The sequence below is a fragment of the Leuciscus leuciscus genome (genome assembly GCF_965113295.1).
Source record: "Leuciscus leuciscus genome assembly, chromosome: 4".
NCBI lineage: Eukaryota > Metazoa > Chordata > Actinopteri > Cypriniformes > Leuciscidae > Leuciscus > Leuciscus leuciscus.
Genome location: NC_138728.1, coordinates 14,502,691 through 14,522,732, shown reverse-complemented (window position 1 = coordinate 14,522,732; position 20,042 = coordinate 14,502,691). Strand labels below are relative to the sequence as shown.

The 20,042-nt window shown below is 41.0% G+C and overlaps 2 protein-coding genes and 1 long non-coding RNA gene across 10 annotated transcripts in view; 2 read left to right on the top strand and 1 right to left on the bottom strand.

The window, feature by feature from the left end:
* The window catches only part of anks1b (ankyrin repeat and sterile alpha motif domain containing 1B), a 174,912-nt gene extending 169,912 nt beyond the window's left edge, over positions 1–5,000 (top strand). For all 6 annotated transcript variants that reach the window (XM_082167784.1, XM_082167783.1, XM_082167782.1 and 3 more), the window contains 2 exons: positions 2,381–2,472; positions 3,662–5,000. In XM_082167784.1, the coding sequence (XP_082023910.1) occupies positions 2,381–2,472; positions 3,662–3,710 (141 nt within the window). In that variant the 3' untranslated portion in view covers positions 3,711–5,000. The remainder of the gene's footprint in view (positions 1–2,380; positions 2,473–3,661) is intronic.
* Positions 5,001–7,762: 2,762 nt separating this feature from the next.
* On the top strand, positions 7,763–13,807 carry LOC309497608. Its single transcript, XR_014205632.1, has 2 exons — positions 7,763–12,153; positions 12,185–13,807. It is a non-coding gene; the product is annotated as an uncharacterized lncRNA (long non-coding RNA).
* The window catches only part of apaf1 (apoptotic peptidase activating factor 1), a 27,865-nt gene continuing 20,991 nt past the window's right edge, over positions 13,169–20,042 (bottom strand). For all 3 annotated transcript variants that reach the window (XM_082167779.1, XM_082167781.1, XM_082167780.1), the window contains one exon: positions 13,169–13,967. In XM_082167779.1, coding sequence (XP_082023905.1) covers positions 13,809–13,967 — 159 coding nt within the window. In that variant the 3' untranslated portion in view covers positions 13,169–13,808. The remainder of the gene's footprint in view (positions 13,968–20,042) is intronic.

Here is a 20,042-nt window from a genome sequence, read left to right as displayed (position 1 = left end):
AGCCCATTTCTTTGTTTGTTTGTTTTTGTCACTTTTCTCAACCTTTCTCTTTTTCACTTAATTTATAAAAGGAAAATTCCTGGTTAAAGAAGTAATTGTAACATCCTTAAAACAACGACAAAAAAGAAAAGAAAATATTAATACACGTACATTGGAAGTCTTTGGGGCAACAGCTACAGTATAAACTTGCCCCACTGTAAATGCATAATTGGGTTTTGTTTTTACCAACTGCGACGAGAGAAATTATTTTCTGAGGTAATTGACACCATATCGCAGATGCTGGCGCTTAGCTCGCTCTCTCTCTCTCTCTCTCTCTCTCTCTCTCTAACCCAGAAATATTCCTTTAACTGATTTCATTATTCATTTTTTAACTTTGTTTTGTTCAGTTTGCTCTATTTGTTTGATCTCTTCTTTATCTGAATCCTCCTTTCCTGTCGTCCTCTGACGGTCTGTCCATCCAGAACTTCAGCTGACTAAACAGGGATAGAAATATTTCAGCATCTCTTATCCAAGACACCAACTCATCGTTCCCTGAGAGCGTTATCAAACCATTAAGCTCCTTTTCAGGTCGATGCCTCATACTAGAGGTTTATTGCGTAAGATTAGGGACTGTTTCTTTTTTTTTTTAAGCATTTGGATGTGGAGAAGAATGAAGTTGGTGTGGGTGTGTGCATGTGTGTGTTTGAGAGCAGTCAGAGGTAGCCAGGAAGAGCGGGGATTATGTTATTTAATATTCATGCGGCTGCATGTGGAAAAACCTGATAAAGAACTCAAGACAAGCCAACAGCAGACGTAAAGGACTCTGCGTTTGTGCGCGCATGTGTTCGTTCCTGTAGAGATTCACGTTTCTGAGCCATGTATAGCTCAGCTTAATGTGGAGCAAGGCTGAGCTGCCGTGGCAACAAGGAACAGTGTTTTGATTGGTTGATAAAGATGTACTAGTTGTAGGGTAGTTTTGACCACAGCAGATCTGCAAGATGGATTTTATGTCACCGATATTTAATATAACAAATTAATTAGTTTGATGTTACAGGTTTTAAAAATAAGAATGATGTAATGTGGAGTTATTTCACCGTTTTTGTGTTGGTGTGACAGTCAGATTGCCACGTGGTTAACCAATCACTTCACACACCTCTCTCTTGCTAGACTTGAGGCCCGTTCACACCAAGAACGATAACTATATTAGCGTCCACACCAGCGGATGATATCGTTCTGTTTATTCCAAGCGCGTGCTTGTCTGTCGCTTTAAATGCTCGAGCTCGTTACAGCAGGATGAATTCTGATTGGCTGTCAATGTTTTTATCGTTCATCAGCTGGGAAAAAATCTTTCTGATTCCAAAGATATCGTTTCTCTGTGCCATTATCGTTATAGCTGTGGTGTGAGCTCTGCTATTCTTTAATATTGAGAACGATTTTATCGTTATCTTTATAGTTATCGTCCTTGGTGTGAATGGGCCTTTAAGCATGTAAATGAATTCAGATTCCATATATGAGAAACAGAATATGATATAACTATAAACGTATTATTACATCATCATTATTATTGTAAACAATATAATATGAATAATATAGGTAACATTTTTAATTAAATGTATTTAATTAACTAGCAACACTACTTTTTCAGCATTTGCAATGTAGATTCCTGATCTTTTTTACGTTTTTGTGTAAATTTTAAATAGTTGATGTATTATAAATGAAGATGAACGAAAAAAAATATATTTTCATCAACCATCATTCACTACACTCCCCCTCATGTATCCATTATAAACAATATAACAATAAAGAAATATATAAAATAATGTCTGTTTTTTAGTTATGTATAGGGTCGCTAGCGACCCGAGGTATCTGATAGTGTAAGTATATTTTTTCTGCGCAACAATAAGTAAAATTCACCTTTATTCCTGTCTGATACACAACGATGATGTGAAGTTTCCCCTTGCATTAAACAAAAAAATATCACAACTTGTATCTTCAGTAAAACTTGAAACGGCGAAAGCGAGTACTGTATGCAATCCAATATTAGTGTCACTGTCACTTGATGGTGGACGTTTAACTAATGTTAAGCAATTGAACCTTGTTGTAAAGTGTTACTATAATATTAATCTTTTCAACCATTAATGAAAATTGACCAAATGAGAGTTTCATCCATGTTTGATTTTTAGCCAGGAGGTCAATTTGTGACGTTTATATCCTGTTTTGGTCAAACTTCTTTTCGCATAGGTCTTCAAAACTGCAGTAGTACGCAAAGAAAGACACAAATTCTGCACATAGGCACATGAACGAAAGCGAACAATATGCAAGATCTAGCGTGAGCGCCCGTAACCCCCTAAATTACTAGCACCCACTGACCTGCTGTCTCTTTCTCCTGTGTGCACCTCAGATGGAGCAGCCCTCAATGGATCAAAAGGGCCACGCAAACGTCCCATGGATAGTCGAGCCAGGACAGGAAGCCAAAAGAGGAGCCAACACCAAGTATGAGACCACTATTTTCTAATATACACCCAAAATACTGTCCACTCCTGTGTGTGTGCCTTACAGAGAGCGCCCTCTAGAGGCCCCCCACGGAGCCACGGGCCCAGTGACCTGTGACAAGCCCGCGTCTCTCCGCCCGGCCAAGCCCGCCCGTTTACCGTGGCTTCTGCATGATGACGCTGCCGCTGTCTATTCTCTCCTTCGATCTATTGCCCCGTTCTCTCTCTCTATCTCTTGATCTCTCTCGCCCCCCTCACCTCTCTGGCCGCAGCACGATAAGGGAAGGTCAGCCTTCAGGCCGCCACGCTGCCGATCCTACTCCAAAACACACAAAAAAGTGTTGCAAGCGGTTGTTTTTCATTCAATTTTTCCCCCATCTCCTCTCTTTTTATTTCTCCTTCCCTCCGTTCCTCGCTATTCTTTCCTCGGCTTCTCCGGGAAGCGCCTCTTCAGCCTTTCCCCACTTCCCCCTCGACTGCTTGAATGACAACTTAAACCGTAATGCTGCTACAAGCCTTAAACACAAATGTTGTTTTTAGAGTCGGAATTTGCTTTCTTTCTTTCTTTCTTTCTTTCTCTCTGACTAGACAGCATAGGGTTAGCGAGAGCGCAGGCACAAGGGCGGGAAACGGATTTTTGTGAGGTGGGGCATTCAAAACGGCTGGCATAGAAGCGGAGATTGGACTTCACCCAAAGGACATTTTGCTTGAGTTGTTTGTCTCGTCTCGTAGCGAAGTTTTCATTTTTAGTACCAGCGCTTGTCGGAGAGAAAAAAAATAACTGTAATTTAAATTCCCTTATTTTAGGGGAGATTTTTTTTTTTTTTTTTTTTTTAAACAGCACAAGAGTTACGAGCTTGTTTCAGTAATTCAAAACGTAAAGGTAATTTGTGGACGCAGAAGTTTGTCAGATAGCATTTAAAGGAGGCTTATTTTACGACGAGACATCCGCAACAAAAAAAAAAGTCTCTCAAACCGCGCGTTTTCCTTCCTTTCCAAACATTTTTTTCCTGTTGTGTTTTCTTTCTTTCCCTTTTTTTGGTGTTGCCTATGAATGAAAACCCGAGAAAACCGAGCCAGTCCCGAGACATGCAGTGTAGTTGATGGAAAGCATGCAGTCCATGTGAACTGGAGAAGGGGGGGCTTTTTTTGATGGACACTTTGGATAAGTGATGTGATTTCATTCACAGGGCAATGGCGGACGCCCATGTCTATTACAGTGGAATTCAGAGAATGTAGCCTGCCCCTAACATGGACCCTCAGTCTCACATGCATTGCAAATAAGGACCGCAAATACGGAACCTAAAAGCGTCACCGGAGCCTCTCGTAACGCATGTGTAAGGATTCGCACGAGGACTTTTTCAACTGGGACTTGGCGCGTACAAGGACTGCCGACGTGGACCCGTGGCCTTTTAACGAAACACTCGCATGCACGCGCACTCATACACACTCATTGCTTAAAAACAATTGGAGGAGACTTGGGAATTGAATGTACACTTTTCAAGAGGCAGCGATTCGAGTTGCGTTCTAAAGGACAGCGGCCGTCACGGAACTTTGTCGCGCGAGAGACGGATCGGGGAAAGGCGAGAACCGCGGAGACGGTCTCGCTACGGCAACTCGGACACACTACATTGACTTTTCACTAAATATCTAGTCCAAAATACCATGGCATGTCTGGACTGGGATAAAAACGGACTTTTACAATGAATTGCTGTATTTTTCTTTTCTGTTTTCTTTGTTTATTTCTTTCTTTCTCTCTCTCTCTCTCTCTTTATTTTGTTTGTTTGTGGTTAATAATCAAAAAAAAAAAAAAGATTATGCACAATGTGAATGAACTCATTGCACTGGACAACCATGAAATGGATGCGTCTCGTGCCAAAATCACTACAGAATGGTTGTTAACTTCATTGGCGGCGCCATGCAGATTATTATTGATATATACTGTTTAATAGAGAACTATATTACCATTACTGTAATATTTACAATTATTATAATTAATTATTCTTATTGTGCAATTCTTGTCTGATGTTGTCTTAACGTTACATTATTTTTATATGACGCATCAAGCTTGAATACGCAGCCATCCGAAAAAAACAAATCTTGTAGTACTACAGAGGAACCGAATGTGCGGATGGCTCCACTTGTGTTTCAGATGAAAATATAAAAACAGATCTTATTTTCACTCATTGTCACTGTAGAATTTTGCCACAGTTCTGTAAATAAATATTTTGTTGACTCATTGTTCATATATGTTATTAAAAAAAAAAAAACCAAAAAAATGTATAAAGAATGACAGAATAAAAAATTAAAAAATCCAATAAATTACATTGGGAAACAAGGTACAACATTTTGCAGGCAGGTCAAAGTTCAACACATTATAACAAGGTATGAGCAACCGTGGATTTGTGACATCATTGCGGACTAACATGTGTAGATAGGCTTGGGCTTCCAGCACACAGATTTTGTAAGTTTGGTCTTTATTTATATTCTTGCAAAGCACACGGAATAAATCCGGATTGTAGAACCATTGTCCTTTCTGTGGCCTGTGTTCCTTCCTTTCTTTCTTTCTTTCTTGTTTTTTATTTTATTTGTCCATCTATACTGGTGCATGCAAGGATGACTTCAAAACCCGGTAGACTAATTTACCGCTGGAGATTTTTCAATGGTCTTTTATATAGATTTTTTTCTCACACTCCAAACTGTCTTATAGTTACTTATTAGAAACAGTTTGGGGTGTGTGAAGTGTACGTTGTACAACACAACCCCATTTTAAAAGGCCATTGAAAAAGAGGTGAATTAGACTGTCGGCTTTTGAAGTCATCCCTGCACCACTGCATTGTCTTACCTACTTGCGTAACATACTGTTGAATTGTTCTATCTCTTGTTGTTTTTTATCAATGTACCACCCACCCATCAATATTCCATCTCCATCCATCCCATCGGTCGGTCGTTCTATATACAGTACCTGTTGTTCCGTCACTTTTTCTTTCTAGGCCTGTATCTAATGATTGTTTGTATTATTTATTTGTGAATGTACTTATCAGTGGCCTCTGGGGAGCTGCCACAAATTACAATTCAGTAAAGACAGGGAGCGTGTTAAAAGATGTGCTCTGATAAGTACTTGAGTGTGCGTTTCTGGATTATATCTCCCTCAGGCTGGGTGACATACGGTTCACTTCTTGTGCACTCTGTTTCCATGGAGCTCGTATCTTTCTGCACACAGTCTGTTTAACACAACTCGGTTACGTTGTAGTAACAGATCCGGAGAAACACAGCAACACCTAAAGAGCGGACAGTTGTAGCCTACTACTCAAATCATAGAGACTGAAAAAAACGATTGTTACATTGATAGATTACTTGGTTGTTTTACTTTATAGTTTGTATAAACTTTTAAATAAAGCAGTAGGGAAGTTCATAAAGCTTTTCTGTGAGATGTACATCTAACAGACATTTATAGCCTCGATTTCACCTGCAGCGCGTTTTATTCCCAAATCTGTAAAGCGTTTACTGCATCTTTCTGTCAAGAGCCTTTTCAGGATAGAGCATTTCAAGAGCCGTTTACATCAGAGAGATACACGTCCGTGAGGTGAGACGATCCGACCGACATCAGCTTTTATCAAATATCCTTCACTCTCCATTTCAGTTCTCACAACAAAGATAGAATGAGAGAGATAATGGGATAACTGTAGTCTCGCGTCCCAGATGGTGCGTATCCCGAAGCCTTTGACTAAATTAAGCGTCAGGGGATAACCATTTATGTAATTATCTTACAGATCAATTAATTAACACTTACAGAATGTGCCAGATAGATTTCTGCAGCGATATCAAAATAAAGTAGGCTTTATGATCGTTCAACTAGTTCAGTCATGTTGATATAAAAAGAACAAAGAGAGATGCCACAGCCCAGAATATGTGAGAACTGGGCCAGAGCTTTAGGAACACACAAAATCAAACTGCAGGGAGCAAAAACAACCCTCACCTAGCATTGATCAGCTCTGACGAAAAGAACAAACTGTGCTTGCCTAATGTAAGCAAATATTGAAGATTAAGATCATTCCAAAGTAAAGCTATATCGACAACTAATCTTATGTGGCTACAACTCTGATATGTATACCTAAACCCATACGTATCCTAAAATAGGCTATTATTTGTGTGCTAATGGACATTTTAAGTGTATCAATAACATGCTTTAATTATTTCCTGTGACGAAGGACTGCTTGCCAACAGATAGCATTTAGCAAAAGTGAAACATGAATCAAAATGTGCAACCCATTTTACTTAACATTGAAGTCGATAATCAGCGAAGACGACGTGGGTTCCCTCTTGGATTTCTAATGGGTTCTTAGTAGGCATGTGTTCTGTTTGCATGTAAAATCAGGTGTGTGGTCAATATTAGTTTTGTTAATCATCAACATTAAATTAGTCAAAAGGTGCATTCGCGCCATGTTGTAATTGCCGTAACGATTCTGAACTGTGAACAAGTTCTTTGTAGAACTTGTAATTACAACATGTAAACTAGTCATTGTCTGAGAGCTACAACTTGTACCATTTGGCCGCTGTACCACCTGACCACTGCAGATTTAAAGGGATAGTTCACCCAAAATGAAAATTCTGTCATCATTGACTCATCCTCAAGTTAGTCCAGACCTGTATGAGTTTCTTTCTTCTGCTGAACACAAAAGAAGATATATTGAAGAATGCTTATAACCAAACTGTTGTGGGGCATCGTTGACTTAATGGTTACCCGCATTCTTTAAAATATCTTTCTTTGTGTTCAGCAGAACAAAGAAATCGGTGTGTTCGACTTGAAGCGTGCAGACCAATCGGTGAAAGACATCAAAGTACCGCGAGAGTGATTCGAAAGCACACACAGCTTTATTTACGACAATTAATGGCGTGAATGCATAAATAGCTCAAACATCAAAACAACAAAAGTAGGCCTATTTATGTAAGTTTCTAACTAAAGTTGCTATATAAAGATCGCAATTGTTGTCCTAACTGTGTAGTTACACGATTACATTGTGTAGTCAGCGGCATGCAAATATGCTTGTATGTCTTTTATTTTTTCCCTGCAGCATCAGCAATGAATCATTCACAAAACTACCCGGAATGTGTAAAGAAAGTAAATTTGATAACATGATTAAAATTGTATTTGTTTGATTTCATGTTGACTTTATCACACAGGAGGTCTATGTATAAAAGAAGGTAGGTCTATGTATAAAAACATGTCAAAGATGTAAGAGTACTATTGTAAGGTAAGAAGTGAACTAGTCATCCCCTAAAACGGTGTGCATTTGCCTCTCACTCTTATTTAGGGGGCTTTGTCAACAGGCAAGTTTGCCTCGGTCTGAATCTGAGTGCGATTGTTCCAGGCGCCCGTGTCGTATCGTCTGACTGTGAAACGAGGATAGAAGAGGTGAAAAGTGAAGGAAGAGCACCGCACATCGAGGGGGTCTTGCTGTAGTTAAAAGGGTCTAGCGATGCCCCTGCCTGCCTCCCTGCCGTTCTCATGGCGCACTCTTGTATCCGCAAGACAGCTTTCACATGACCAATTTTTCACGTGAACCTTGATCAGTTTCTAAAAGAAACTGACCCGTTTAAAGCTCCGAAAAGGTCAAATGTGAGTAAATGAATTTGGAATTATAATATTTGCCTAAGAGGCTCCCATGCGGTCAAACATTTTCCGAAATAACCAATGCTTTCAAACACCGTCGGCATGTAGAAGCAGTGGAAATTGTCGGCGTAATTGTCGGTTTCCTATATTTTGAACCCGATCTCACCATACCTCCGTTATTACCTTTGAAAACACTGACGTGTGCCGAAAGTTCAGACGTAATAACAACTGTTATTTTTGTGGGGTCAAAGTCATTGGGTAACCCTGCCGGAGGTGAGACGAAAGGGCAATTTTGGGAGGATGCCCAGCATCCTAAAGCCAGCTGCCATGGCAACACTGGCCACGAGCCCATTTGGGTCTTCACCTCCTCTGCGGTCCACGACGGGAGAGGCGAGAGAGAAACGACAGCTGCCGAAGAGCTACATTCATCTGTCAACGAGGCCAGATGCGAATCAAGAGGGGGCAGACTTTTAGCCGAAGGAGCGATCTAGAAGGAAAGAAGGAAATGTGTTCCTTAGTGGCATATTATATTTAGGTCGAGTCCTTTATCTGTCAGAGCGCATTGCACTCCTGACTCGACACATTTGGGCGTTAAAGGCCAAAGGCAGCTCAGGGTGACAGCCTGCAGTGCCAAAAGGCCTTTAGTAACACACTTACGCGAACAAGCGCAGAACCATGCGGTAGGATGACGAACGCCGTGTGTGGACAGCAAGGTTTCCATTGAATAAATGGTTATTTGGTTGTGTTCTTAACTATCGTTACTATGAAACTATCATGGTTTAAGAAGACTTTGAATATAGCGCAGGGCAACCGTGGCCCTCATAATCCACTTTCCTGCCGAGCTAAGCTCTAACTGTAATAAACATACCTGAACAAGCTAATCAAGGTCATCAGGATTGTTAGAAAGCTACAGGCTTTTGAGTTTGATTTAGTTGGCCAGGCCCGCCGTAAAGCTTTCTCGCGTTCCTCGGAAGAAAGAACGTCCTGCGGATGTGTAATCTATGAAAAGTTTTTTTGGGCGAAGCATTCCTTTAACAACAAAGGCAACACGTATTCCGCGAATGACGTTCGCTCGCACAGCTTCAGGATCGCGTCCAAAGCTCCGCAGGCATGGCTTTGGCATCTGCTCTCTCTCTGCTTGGCCCTGCTCCACCTGACCTGACGAGAGCGAGCAATAAAGTAGCCACTGACACTGAGAGCGGCTGACAGGAACCGTTCTCAGGCCAAGGTTCGGGTAGCGGAGGCAGGGGATGCACGTGATGCGAGTCAGAGCAAGCAAAGCCTTGTAGACACTGCATGTCCATTGACAATGGCAGGTACTGACCTTGTGCTTTTGAAATGAATTGGTTAAAAGGGTTTGAGTTGAGTGGCAGTTCTGTTGCAAAAAAATAACCTTTGAAGTTGGATTGTGTAAAATGTGTAACATGAAATGTTTGAAGGATATAATGAGCAGGAATCCTGTGGTTGAGAATTTGCACTAGGTATTTTTTGGTGCAACTTGGTGTCGAGTGAGTGAGTGAGTGAGTGAGTGACTTACTTACTTACTACATGGGTATGTGAGAGTGTTGAATGTCAGGTAATATTGGTTAGCAATAAAACTGTAGAGCAGGGGTGTCCAATCTTGCTCCTGGAGTGCCACTGTCCTGCAGAGTTTAGCTCCAGCTTAACTCACCTCACCTGCCTGGAAGTTTCTAGTCTGCCTAGAAAGACCTTGATTGGCTGGTTCAGGTGTGTTGAATTGGAATTGGAGCTGGAGCTGAAGCTGGACTCTGCAGGACAGTGGCCCTCCAGGAGCAGGATTGGACATCCCTGGTGTAAATGCATCTGATCATATTATTTAAATCCACTCCACAGACTTTTATGGGCAATCAGTGCATAAAATGAAAGTGTAGATTTGGTATGTGGTAGTGATCAGGCCAAAAAGCCTGCTTTAAAAAATTTTTTTTTGCAGTGTGTAGTTGAGAAACAGAATCAAAATGATCTGTGAGCTTGAATAATCAATATATCCTGGGAATAGAAGAGGAGAGAACATCACCTGCCCTATTCCAAACATCAGTTGTTATGTATGTAGAGGGCCAAAAAAAAGTCAACTCGGTAGAAGGTGTTGTTTTGGGTGGGCTGTGGGATGCTATGATGCGTTATGTAATGGCTTATGTAATGGTTTGAGAAACTTTGTGTGTTTTTCACTTGACCTCCAGCAGCATTTTAGCAGAACATAAGAGGTGAGAATGTAATGAGAGGAAAACCTGTACATTAAGACGTACTTTCCTGCAGTTAAAGGGATGGTTCGGAGTAAAATCAACCTAGGATCCTTTGCAGCATGACCTCGAGCCAAACACCCCCCCAGAAGCCTTTTTTCCCTTGGTTGAACAAGGTGGTTGATGTCACTTCAGTGGTTTGGGAAAAGCACGTAAAAGTCCTGGCAGAAAGCGATGCATAAGGATGTAGTGTAACGACGAATAATTTTTTTTTCCGAAGTGTTAACGACTTAGTGTTAACTAATAATTGTTGCTAACTGGTACTACCAACAAAATATTAGTGCATTCCTGGAACAGGGCGTCGTTACACTACATCCTCATGCATTGCTTTCTGCCAGGACTTTTACATGCTTTTCCCAAATCAGTGAAGTGACCTCGACGTCCGGGTTAGCAGTAGCATGAGCCGTCAGGCAAGTGTTATTGAAATAAACTCCTGATGTACTTACAAACTTTCCTATGCCTTGTTTTATGAGTACAGAACCTATTTGTACTACCGTATGAGTTTGGTACCATTCCCGGCATTATTAGTGGGGTAATTTACGAGATACAGCCTAGGATCCATTAGCGCCTGCACTAAGCCATCCGGCTGATTTCTCTAAATAAGCTCTAAATTCAATAATGTTCGGCCAAGGGAAAAAGGGCGTCTGGGGGGGGTTTTGGCACGAGGTCATGGTGCAAAGGACCCTAGGTTGATTTTAGTCTGAACCATCCCTTTAAATAACCTTAATAAAATGCCTATCTTTAATGATTGACAAATGATATTAGTTGGTTGGTTGTTTGTTTGAGGACTGTCCAGGAACATGATTGTGCACCTGTTTTCATGCAATGAGTGAGAATGTAGCTGTGTGATTTGAACAAGCCTCCATCATTCAGTACATGTGGTAAAGGGTAGCAGGAAGGTCATTCGTGCTGATCTAGGGCTTGCCTGACGTTTCCATCACAAAAGGGGAATGAAATGAATGTGTTGGCTGTTACATGAGCAAATGAGTGTACACTGTGGTGAGGTAAGTATTTCTATAGTGCATTTCATACACAATGGTTCTTCAAAGTGCTTTCCATAGGAGGAATGAAAACAATAACAATAAAAGGTAAGAATAAAAATGTCTAAATATATTTGAATAGTTTCAAATACAAAGGCTAATGCAAAAATAAAGTGGTGTGATTATAAAGCATTATCAATGCTTTTAAAAGTGTGTATTAGTTGAGATAGCAAATGGTGCCTGTTATTAACATGTAGAAGTTCCAATGTTGTTTGATAGGCAAACCTCAATGCCTGTGACACACTGAATCGATTAGAAGCTCAGTGAGAGATGTGTGATGCAGAGGTACAAGCATGACCTCAGAGACAGCTGCTTGAATTCCCATGAAGATCAATGCTGAAGTGTCATATCAAGCTGCAGAGCAGTGTATGAGGAGCCAGATGGAACATGCATCAGTGCATCTGACCAGATGGTAGTTGGAGTAGTGTTTGTTGTAATGAAGTATGGAATAAATGTGTTAGTTTGCATGCACAAACCACCAATGAACAATAGTATAGAGGAAATGTATATTTATTTGTCCTTAATGTGCCCCTCCAAAAAAACATTTTAAAAAGGGTTTACTAAGTATTAATACTTGGCATGGTCCTCACTCATAAAAAAACAAACAAACAAAAAATACTAAATAAAAAAAATACTAAATAGAAAAAAAAAAAATACTAAATAGAAAAAATACTATAAGTAATTCCTAGCCCACACCACAAAAAACCATGTCCCATTTATCCCTACCACTATACATTTTGAACATCACACCTCATTCAAATCTGCAGTCTGTACTGGTGATTTCAATGAGGTCATGGAGAGGTCCAAAAAGTATAACGGTTGGGACATGGTTTGGTTAAGTGGAGAGGCTTTTTAGTGCTGTGGCCTACAAATGATTGCTTCCAATCTTTCTTCCCTAGATCCCAATTCCTATACTTTGTAGCATGTCTCTTTCATTGGGATACAGGAAACAAACATTGGAAGCACTAGACCTCTTACCCCTTATGCAGTGTTCTCAGTCAAAAATTCACAGCCTTTCAATTGCTTGCTACATTAACCACCAAAAACAGATTCTTTCCCTTAGGATAGCTTTTCCATTTCTTTTAGGAACTGACCAATCATAGGTGTCACTGATCTGAACTTATACACATAAGCTCGATCAATAACACCTACTGTACAATCACTCAGTTCCACAAAAGCCATCCTAATGGAAAGAAAACTACTTGATCCACACATTTAAGCAATTTCCTCTAGGCTGCTCATTCTTGACCGGGAGCACAAACACGTCACCATGCTTGAACTCACCTGGCTTCGCTTTCACAACACGGAAGCAAATTCCTGCTCCGACCAAACAAATTCACACCAAATGCATTCCTGGACAAACATTTCTTCTACAGCCTCCTCTCCCCCAAACAAACACTAACATCTTACCAACTACAACAAGCACATCTCCCTCAAACAGCTTCAGCTCCATCCATACAAATGCACTGCTCAGCTTGACACTGACATTAGGACATGCCAGTGTGCTGTCTGTTCTCATCAAGCTGCTGCCAACAGGAAGTGTCAGAAACAGACGGAGCGTGACACTGCTGTGTCAGCGCTGCCGTGCATCAGCGTCCCCTTCCCTCTCACTCTCAAACACACGCGTTCAATAAGCCAGCAAAATTTTTTTCCCCAACACTTCCAACCTGGGACTTCACAATTCCAGGTACATCTACTTTCATGTCCTGGGGGAAAACCTACAAATTAAGTATTTACACACAATACATTAATCATATCATGATCAATAACAGACAGACTACTAGACTGTGCTCACTCAATTTATATTCACATTAAGACATGCACAAGTGCCAAAATCATTCACACATTCACCCTTTGCAAATACAATGATGTACCTTCATTAACAACCTCCATTATCATCATAACACATTTTTTCTTAAGACAATGCTGAAAAATCTGTGATTCCACATTACATTTCTCAAGACTTACTGAGAAACCTACACACATACAGTGCTACATCATACACAAGTGAGCCTCTCCAGATACATTAAATAGAAAATCTGTGCTTGGGACACAGTGTGCCTCAAAACACATTTAATTGGTGAGCCGCATTAAAGCCCTTACGTGAAACGCCGCTGCCACAAATAAAACCTGAGCTTCCCGAACTAAAAATACATACAAAAACACCCAAACATTTTTTTCACATATTTTGACATATTAAGGCATCGGTTCAAACACGTGGGCTCCTTTTTCTGGTTCACAGTACTTGCGCTCAAAGACAGATTGTCATAGTAAAGAACAGATTCTTCAACATTATGAAACATCAGAAAAGCATCATTTAAAAAAACTCAGAAAATGTTTAAATGTTCATCAAGTCACTAAAAAGGCTCCTGCTTTAAAAAGTAGTTCTCAAAAGAAAGTTTTTAGAGAGAAAAAAAATACAAATCTACAATCCTCCTCCCTCCACTTTCTTTAAAATGTAAAGGATTCCAATGCTGTCCACGGTCAAAAAGGTGCTGAAATCGGGGGACACGTGAATCTTCTTCAGATTGGCTCCCATCGTGGAAAACGTCTGCAGGGACTCTCCCGTCTCCACGCTCCACCACTGCAACAACAAAAACAATACCGTGAGCACAATTCCCTGGGGTCAAAGTCTGTGTCATAAGAAAGTTACAGCTTTTTACCAACAGCACAACATGGAAAACTTCAAAAGGACCCAACACCCAGACCAGAGGGTCTTCGTTCCCTACAGCTGCGCTCAAACGCTCTATTCCGGTCAAAAAGCAGCAAAGGAAATGTTGCTAAATGACTGTGAATACTAGTGGGTTACAGTGCCTAAGCGGCACCGCTCTCACTTCGGCAGCCTGACAAAACGAGGCCGCCGTGCAGCTGCCGGCCAAACCGTCAGCGGCGATGACAACAGATGCCTCCTACCGCAGTGCTTGTTTTTACACTCACTGCGTGCAGATGCGCAAACACGGCACCCCCGACAGACTCGTTAATCACGCGGCCCTTGTGAATTAATGGCTCTCGTTTGCATTTAACAGGCTCGTTCTACACAACTTATGGCTTTGTGCTAAAATCTCACCGCCCTGATAGTCTTGTGCCCGGAGTACCAAACCTCCCAAAATAAAGCAGTCAGAGAAGGACGTGACTGCCGCGTGCAGACGCAGCACATTGCTCGAGTCGCATTTCTTTTTCCCTTTCCCTGATGGCCAGGCTTTGTGTCGCCACAAACACTGCAAAGAACTTTGCTTTCGTCGAGCTTGTGTTTGTTCACTCGGTCCAAATCAAACACGACTGTGTACAATCACCTGAGAGCCTCAAAATCGAATCATGTCCAAATATGTCTCGAGACAAATTTATTATTTCCACTGGATGAACGTGCTGTAGCCTAATCTTTAAAAAGTTGCGGTGTAAAAGAAAACCTTAGTACCCATAGTGCTCACAGAGCATCTGAAAATTAAATCTTTTGACGCTGATGCATGCTTCAAAAAATATATATATTTCAAAGTCATTACCACATGCTTGCGCTTTACGCTGATGTCAGGACGCTGAATAATGAGTTAAAGACGACAGATGGAAAGAACACCTTTTCGGTCCTGTAAACACTTTTGATGCAAAAAAATTAAATTACATTCTGGTCACAAAATACACACAAGCTCATAAAAAGCCTACAAATTCAGGGTTACGAGCTCTTTCCCAGACAACATGCTAAGAACAACTGTTATGAGTAAAAGGAACAAGACCTGCTTCAATTATTCACCAGGCCAAGGTAAGTCTCGTACTCTGTACTACACACTGTGTGAGAAATAAGTCTGCAGACACAGACCTGATTTTGTTCTGCTCATCTCCAAATGAATGACTGTGCACCTTAAAATGCAAGCCAGATGACAAAAACCATCGATTTGTAACAAAGGCCACAGGTTGTCCTCGGGTTGACGTGTAGCATCATTATTTATGTGTAGCAAAAGCAGACTGGGCGGATTCAAGAACTTTCTTTGCAAAGATCTGCGCAAGAGTGGACAGGACTCATCCAGACCTCAGTGTCTCGATCGGGAGAACGAGGGGAAGACATCAGATTGGTCTGCCGCTACGTGACTTGCAGTTGGTTCAAGGAGAGTGTGTTGCATGAATAACAGGGGGAAAGAAGTGACCCTATTATGATTGATACAAGTCTTGAACTGAAAATCTCCTGGGAAATAACATTTCCACACACAGAAGCTGACAAGGATGGTTGAGGTCTGAAGATCAGGGGTCGACCTTCATCCTCTATACCCTTGGGAGTGTCACTCAAGTTCAAACACCCCCAGGGTCAGAGGAAGTGGATACGGCAACCCTGTTACTAGTTTGCTCTCCTCCCTTGTGCGTTCTGGGTTACAGACCGCCAACAAGGCTGGGCTATCAAGACCGTATGCATTGGCTGGACACGACATTGTTTTTTTAACAAAGTGAAACATTTCCTCATGAAATGGGATATTCAGACCCAGGGAACAGATAGGACTTTAAATTACTTCTTTCTATACTGCACTTCTGCTTGTGTTCTCATTTGCAAGTAACAAAAAAAAAATTTGAACAAAATAAAAGCTTGCAATATTGCCATTACAACCATTTTTGGACCAACAACCACATGGGATTCTTACATTTGCAATTATCACAGCATCTATTTTTGTACAGCACTTTTAACCACACTTTCACATCTGGAGCAGGGAAGAAACAAGAGGGGAGCCCACCTCAGACTTCAGCTAAATTATTCATTTAACACCTCAAAGGCTAAAATATTGATGCAGACAGAGATAGAGTGGAAATAAAGGAAAAGGGACTCTTTTACTCTGTCTTTGTACTTTTAGTCCCCTCTCTCATTTCACTGCCTGCGGTGTGTGGAGGAATCCTCCGCTGGCATCCGCACACCACAGTATGACAAAGACAGGGGGTACGCCGTGGTGTCGGCCGTCCGTAGCATCTTTCCCGCGTGAACACACTTTGACGGGTCATCTGCCGGGTGTCAGGGCCAAATCGCTGAGTCACGACACCAGTGCACGTGTCTGCCGGCCCGAAGCTAAACATTCAGATCGCTTTCAACCAGATAAAAATCAAACTTCATTCATTACGGCCAATGAAAAAAATAAAATAGGTGGCTTTTCAAATTCAGTCAAGAAGGATGGCAGGGAAATCACAGTTAAAAATTGGAGCAAACATTTTTTTTCACAGTTTATGAGGTGCTGTGAGCAAATGTGCAAAAAGGTACATTTGCTCTCAAGGTTGTCTTCTCAGTGGCCACTGTCTGCCAAAACAAAACATTTCCCTCAAAGTCAAACGTCTCCCCTCTGGAGAAAACCAAAATTCAGGACATCACTCATCAAGTACACTAGGACATGGGCGTGATGACATTTTAATAGGGAGTTGAAAGGGACCGTTCATCCAAAAATAAAATCTACTCACCCAAACGTCAAGCAAACCACTTAAAATCCAATTTTGGACATATCGTATGTTTCAAAATTGCTTATAATATAGTTTACGAATAACACTTTAACAGAATAGATGCATAACTGAACTCTTCAAATAAACTGATGCGTTTTATATAATAGTTGGGCAAAGCAGCCATTCCCATAGCACAGAAGAGAAATGTAGAAAGCAGAGCAGTGACAGGTGTTACGATCTGTGTCAAGCTTTCCTACGGTACAAGTGCTTGTTCTGCCGCTGGCAAATAGATTGAGTGAATTCTCTCAGAAACTATTACATAATGAAAGACAACCAAAACCCCACCAAAAAAAAAAAAGCTTCAAAGCAAATGATTATTTTACCTACAAACAAACAAAATCTAATTTTAATTTGGATTAAAGATGCCAAGCAGATCATTTTTATTTGATACATTTCTCATTGCAAAGTGCAAATAACAATAAATATAGCCGCAAGCAACAATTATCGGGGCCAAGCACAAAGCGCCTAAGTCATGCCAACATGGCTGGAAGCATCAGACCAACTGCAACAATGAACAATTAAGACATTTTAACATGATTTTAGGCAAAATGGCAAAAAAAAAAAGTAATTTGATTTAATGGTTTAATGCTCAGAAACCGAGTACTGTCAGGGCATGGTGCCGAAGACACAAGAGTTTCATAACGATACACCATTGCGTTCGTAAATTATAGCATTTTACAACTAAAATCAAAACGGCTGACGCCCAAAATGGCCGATATGGGAAAATTGGGTATTGGATGACTCTGCATTATGCACCGAATCTAAAGAGACTTGTTTTGAGATTTTTGACCAAATCGTTCTGAAGTTATAAGCAAAAAGAGCCATTTTCATATCACCTGAACACTTGGTGGCACTGTGCAGGTAGCCTCAGGTCATGGTTGTCACAACACACCAAGCTTGGTCAGAATATGCTAAAGCGTCGCAAAGATATAGCCTCGTGTTCATTTTGACGGGCACTTCGTCAAATTCGTTCGCACATTATTCGAAAACGGTTTGACGAATCAACTTTAATTCCAGAACTTTGTCGGCATGGTCTGAAGATGATCTGGTTCAATTTTCGTGAAAATCGGAGCAACGACCGAAGTTCTAAAAAGCGGTTTTAACAAAATACTCTAAATGGCAGAAATGTATCCAATCGTCTGGACTCAAGGCCATCCCTCACGGTTCAAAAGTTATTAGTATAAACGCAAGTCAAAATTTGGACAGTTGGTGGCGCTACACAGTTTGAGTTACTCCAAATTTGCTATGGTGACAGTTCAGACTGTCTTCTCTCTGTATGCCAAATCTCATAACTTTCCTGCAAGCACTTCTATGGGCTGACAGATTTCCAGAGTGGAAGAATACGGTAATAGGAACGCCAACAGATACAATAGGTGCCTATGCACCTTCGGTGCTTGGCTTCTAATAATAATCCTACCTTTACAAGCCTCTTTCGTGTGCTTTTCAAATTACTTTTCCATAAAGTTACATCTCATCCACCAAAACGGACTTCAATGTATTGACTGGGGACTTCAAATTAGTAACAGCAGTTTCTAATTTTAACATTTTAAAATCACTTCCTAAAAAATAAATAACTAACTGACTTCAAACTCCAACTTGGCTTATTGAAAATTAACGAATACCCAGCAACTCTTTCAGTCCCTGCCAAATGCATTCGCCCCAAGTTTCTCCTTTCAGTCACTATCTAATGAATGTCAGGATGGCTGTGAACACTGTGCAGAAACAGACAACAGTCCTGACAGCGGGACGAGAACAAGTCCATCTCCCTGGCTCTGTTACACCTCCAGACCCAACGGCCCCAAGTGTTGCTACCGCTTCAAAACAAATGGCTTTTCTCACCATTGTTCAACAGTAGAAACAGACAAAGGAAATAAAGGGTCTGTTATTAGCAGGTGAATGCTGTTGTGGGACTCAGAGCAATAAACTGCAGTGATATAAGAGTTCTGTCTGGTAGAGGTGAAGGTCTGGATGCCCTGGAGCTGATGTGTGTGAATTACTAGGAGTCTCCAAACAGCAGCCAAATCCTCCAGAGAAGAAACACTATACGTGTGTGAGTGAGAGAGAGAGAGAAAGGGAGTCAGGCAGTGTGATTTAATGCGTTTGAGCCTCTTCCTCAGTAAAGGTGTAATATCCTGGCTGACCTCCTCATCCGTTTGTCCTGTCCTCCAGGAAATATTTCTGTCTCATGCAAAGGAACACCGTCACACACACCTGTAGCTACAATAACCATTTGTTTATTATGAGTGAAAGCTAAATGAAAAGAGGCCTTTATAAATCACTCTAACTCACAGAAAACATTTACCTCTCAGAGTGAAGGGCAAAATGAGTTACTCATACACGCAGGAAACATGAGTAAAGAATGACACTATGCCTCACCCGACAATCTGTCGACTAGATATAAAAAAAATTGTGACAAAATGACATGCAGATAAAGATGGATGCAGACTACAGACATCCTGATAAATGAGACCGAAAGGACAACACCGACGAGGGAAAAGTATAAAGAGACAGATGCCCTACAGATTTGTCCTCCGTGTCTGTCCTCATTGAGACAGGACATGTCTTGTCTTCAGTCCAACCCACTTATCCAGAGAAAGATTGCACATTTAACAATTCATGCTACAGTTAGGGATGTCAATATACAGGTACAGACAATTGATTTGTAAAAAAAAATCCAATTATGCATTCACCTTTGGCTGGATGCAACTGATCGGTGAGATTAGCGACTTTCTTTTTCCTTTCCGTAGTGTTTGCATATCAGAGATGAAGCAGAATAAATGCTATATCTGTCACATATACAGCAGACACACTTCACTCACTACATTATGGAATGCTTAATAGTGCCTGTATGTACAAGAATAATCAATCAAGTTTAAAATAAATAAATATATATAAAAAGATAATATAAGCCCCACTGTGTTATTTTGATAAACTGGACACTATAACATTAAGAGCTTTTACTGTGAGCACTAGTGGAACTGAATGAATTTCACAAACAAAACGTGATCGTTGTCATCTGTGAATCGAGCCAATCGTGAAACAGCTTGTGCTGTACTTTGATGTCATAACGTCACTGTCTGACTTGAGATGCGCCAACGCCACGTGACTAGCTACTACTGCAGCTCAAAATCATGGAGGACATGGTAGGCGTAAGCTAGAGACACACTACCTGCAGCCAAAAAGAGTCTGCTTGCCGGTG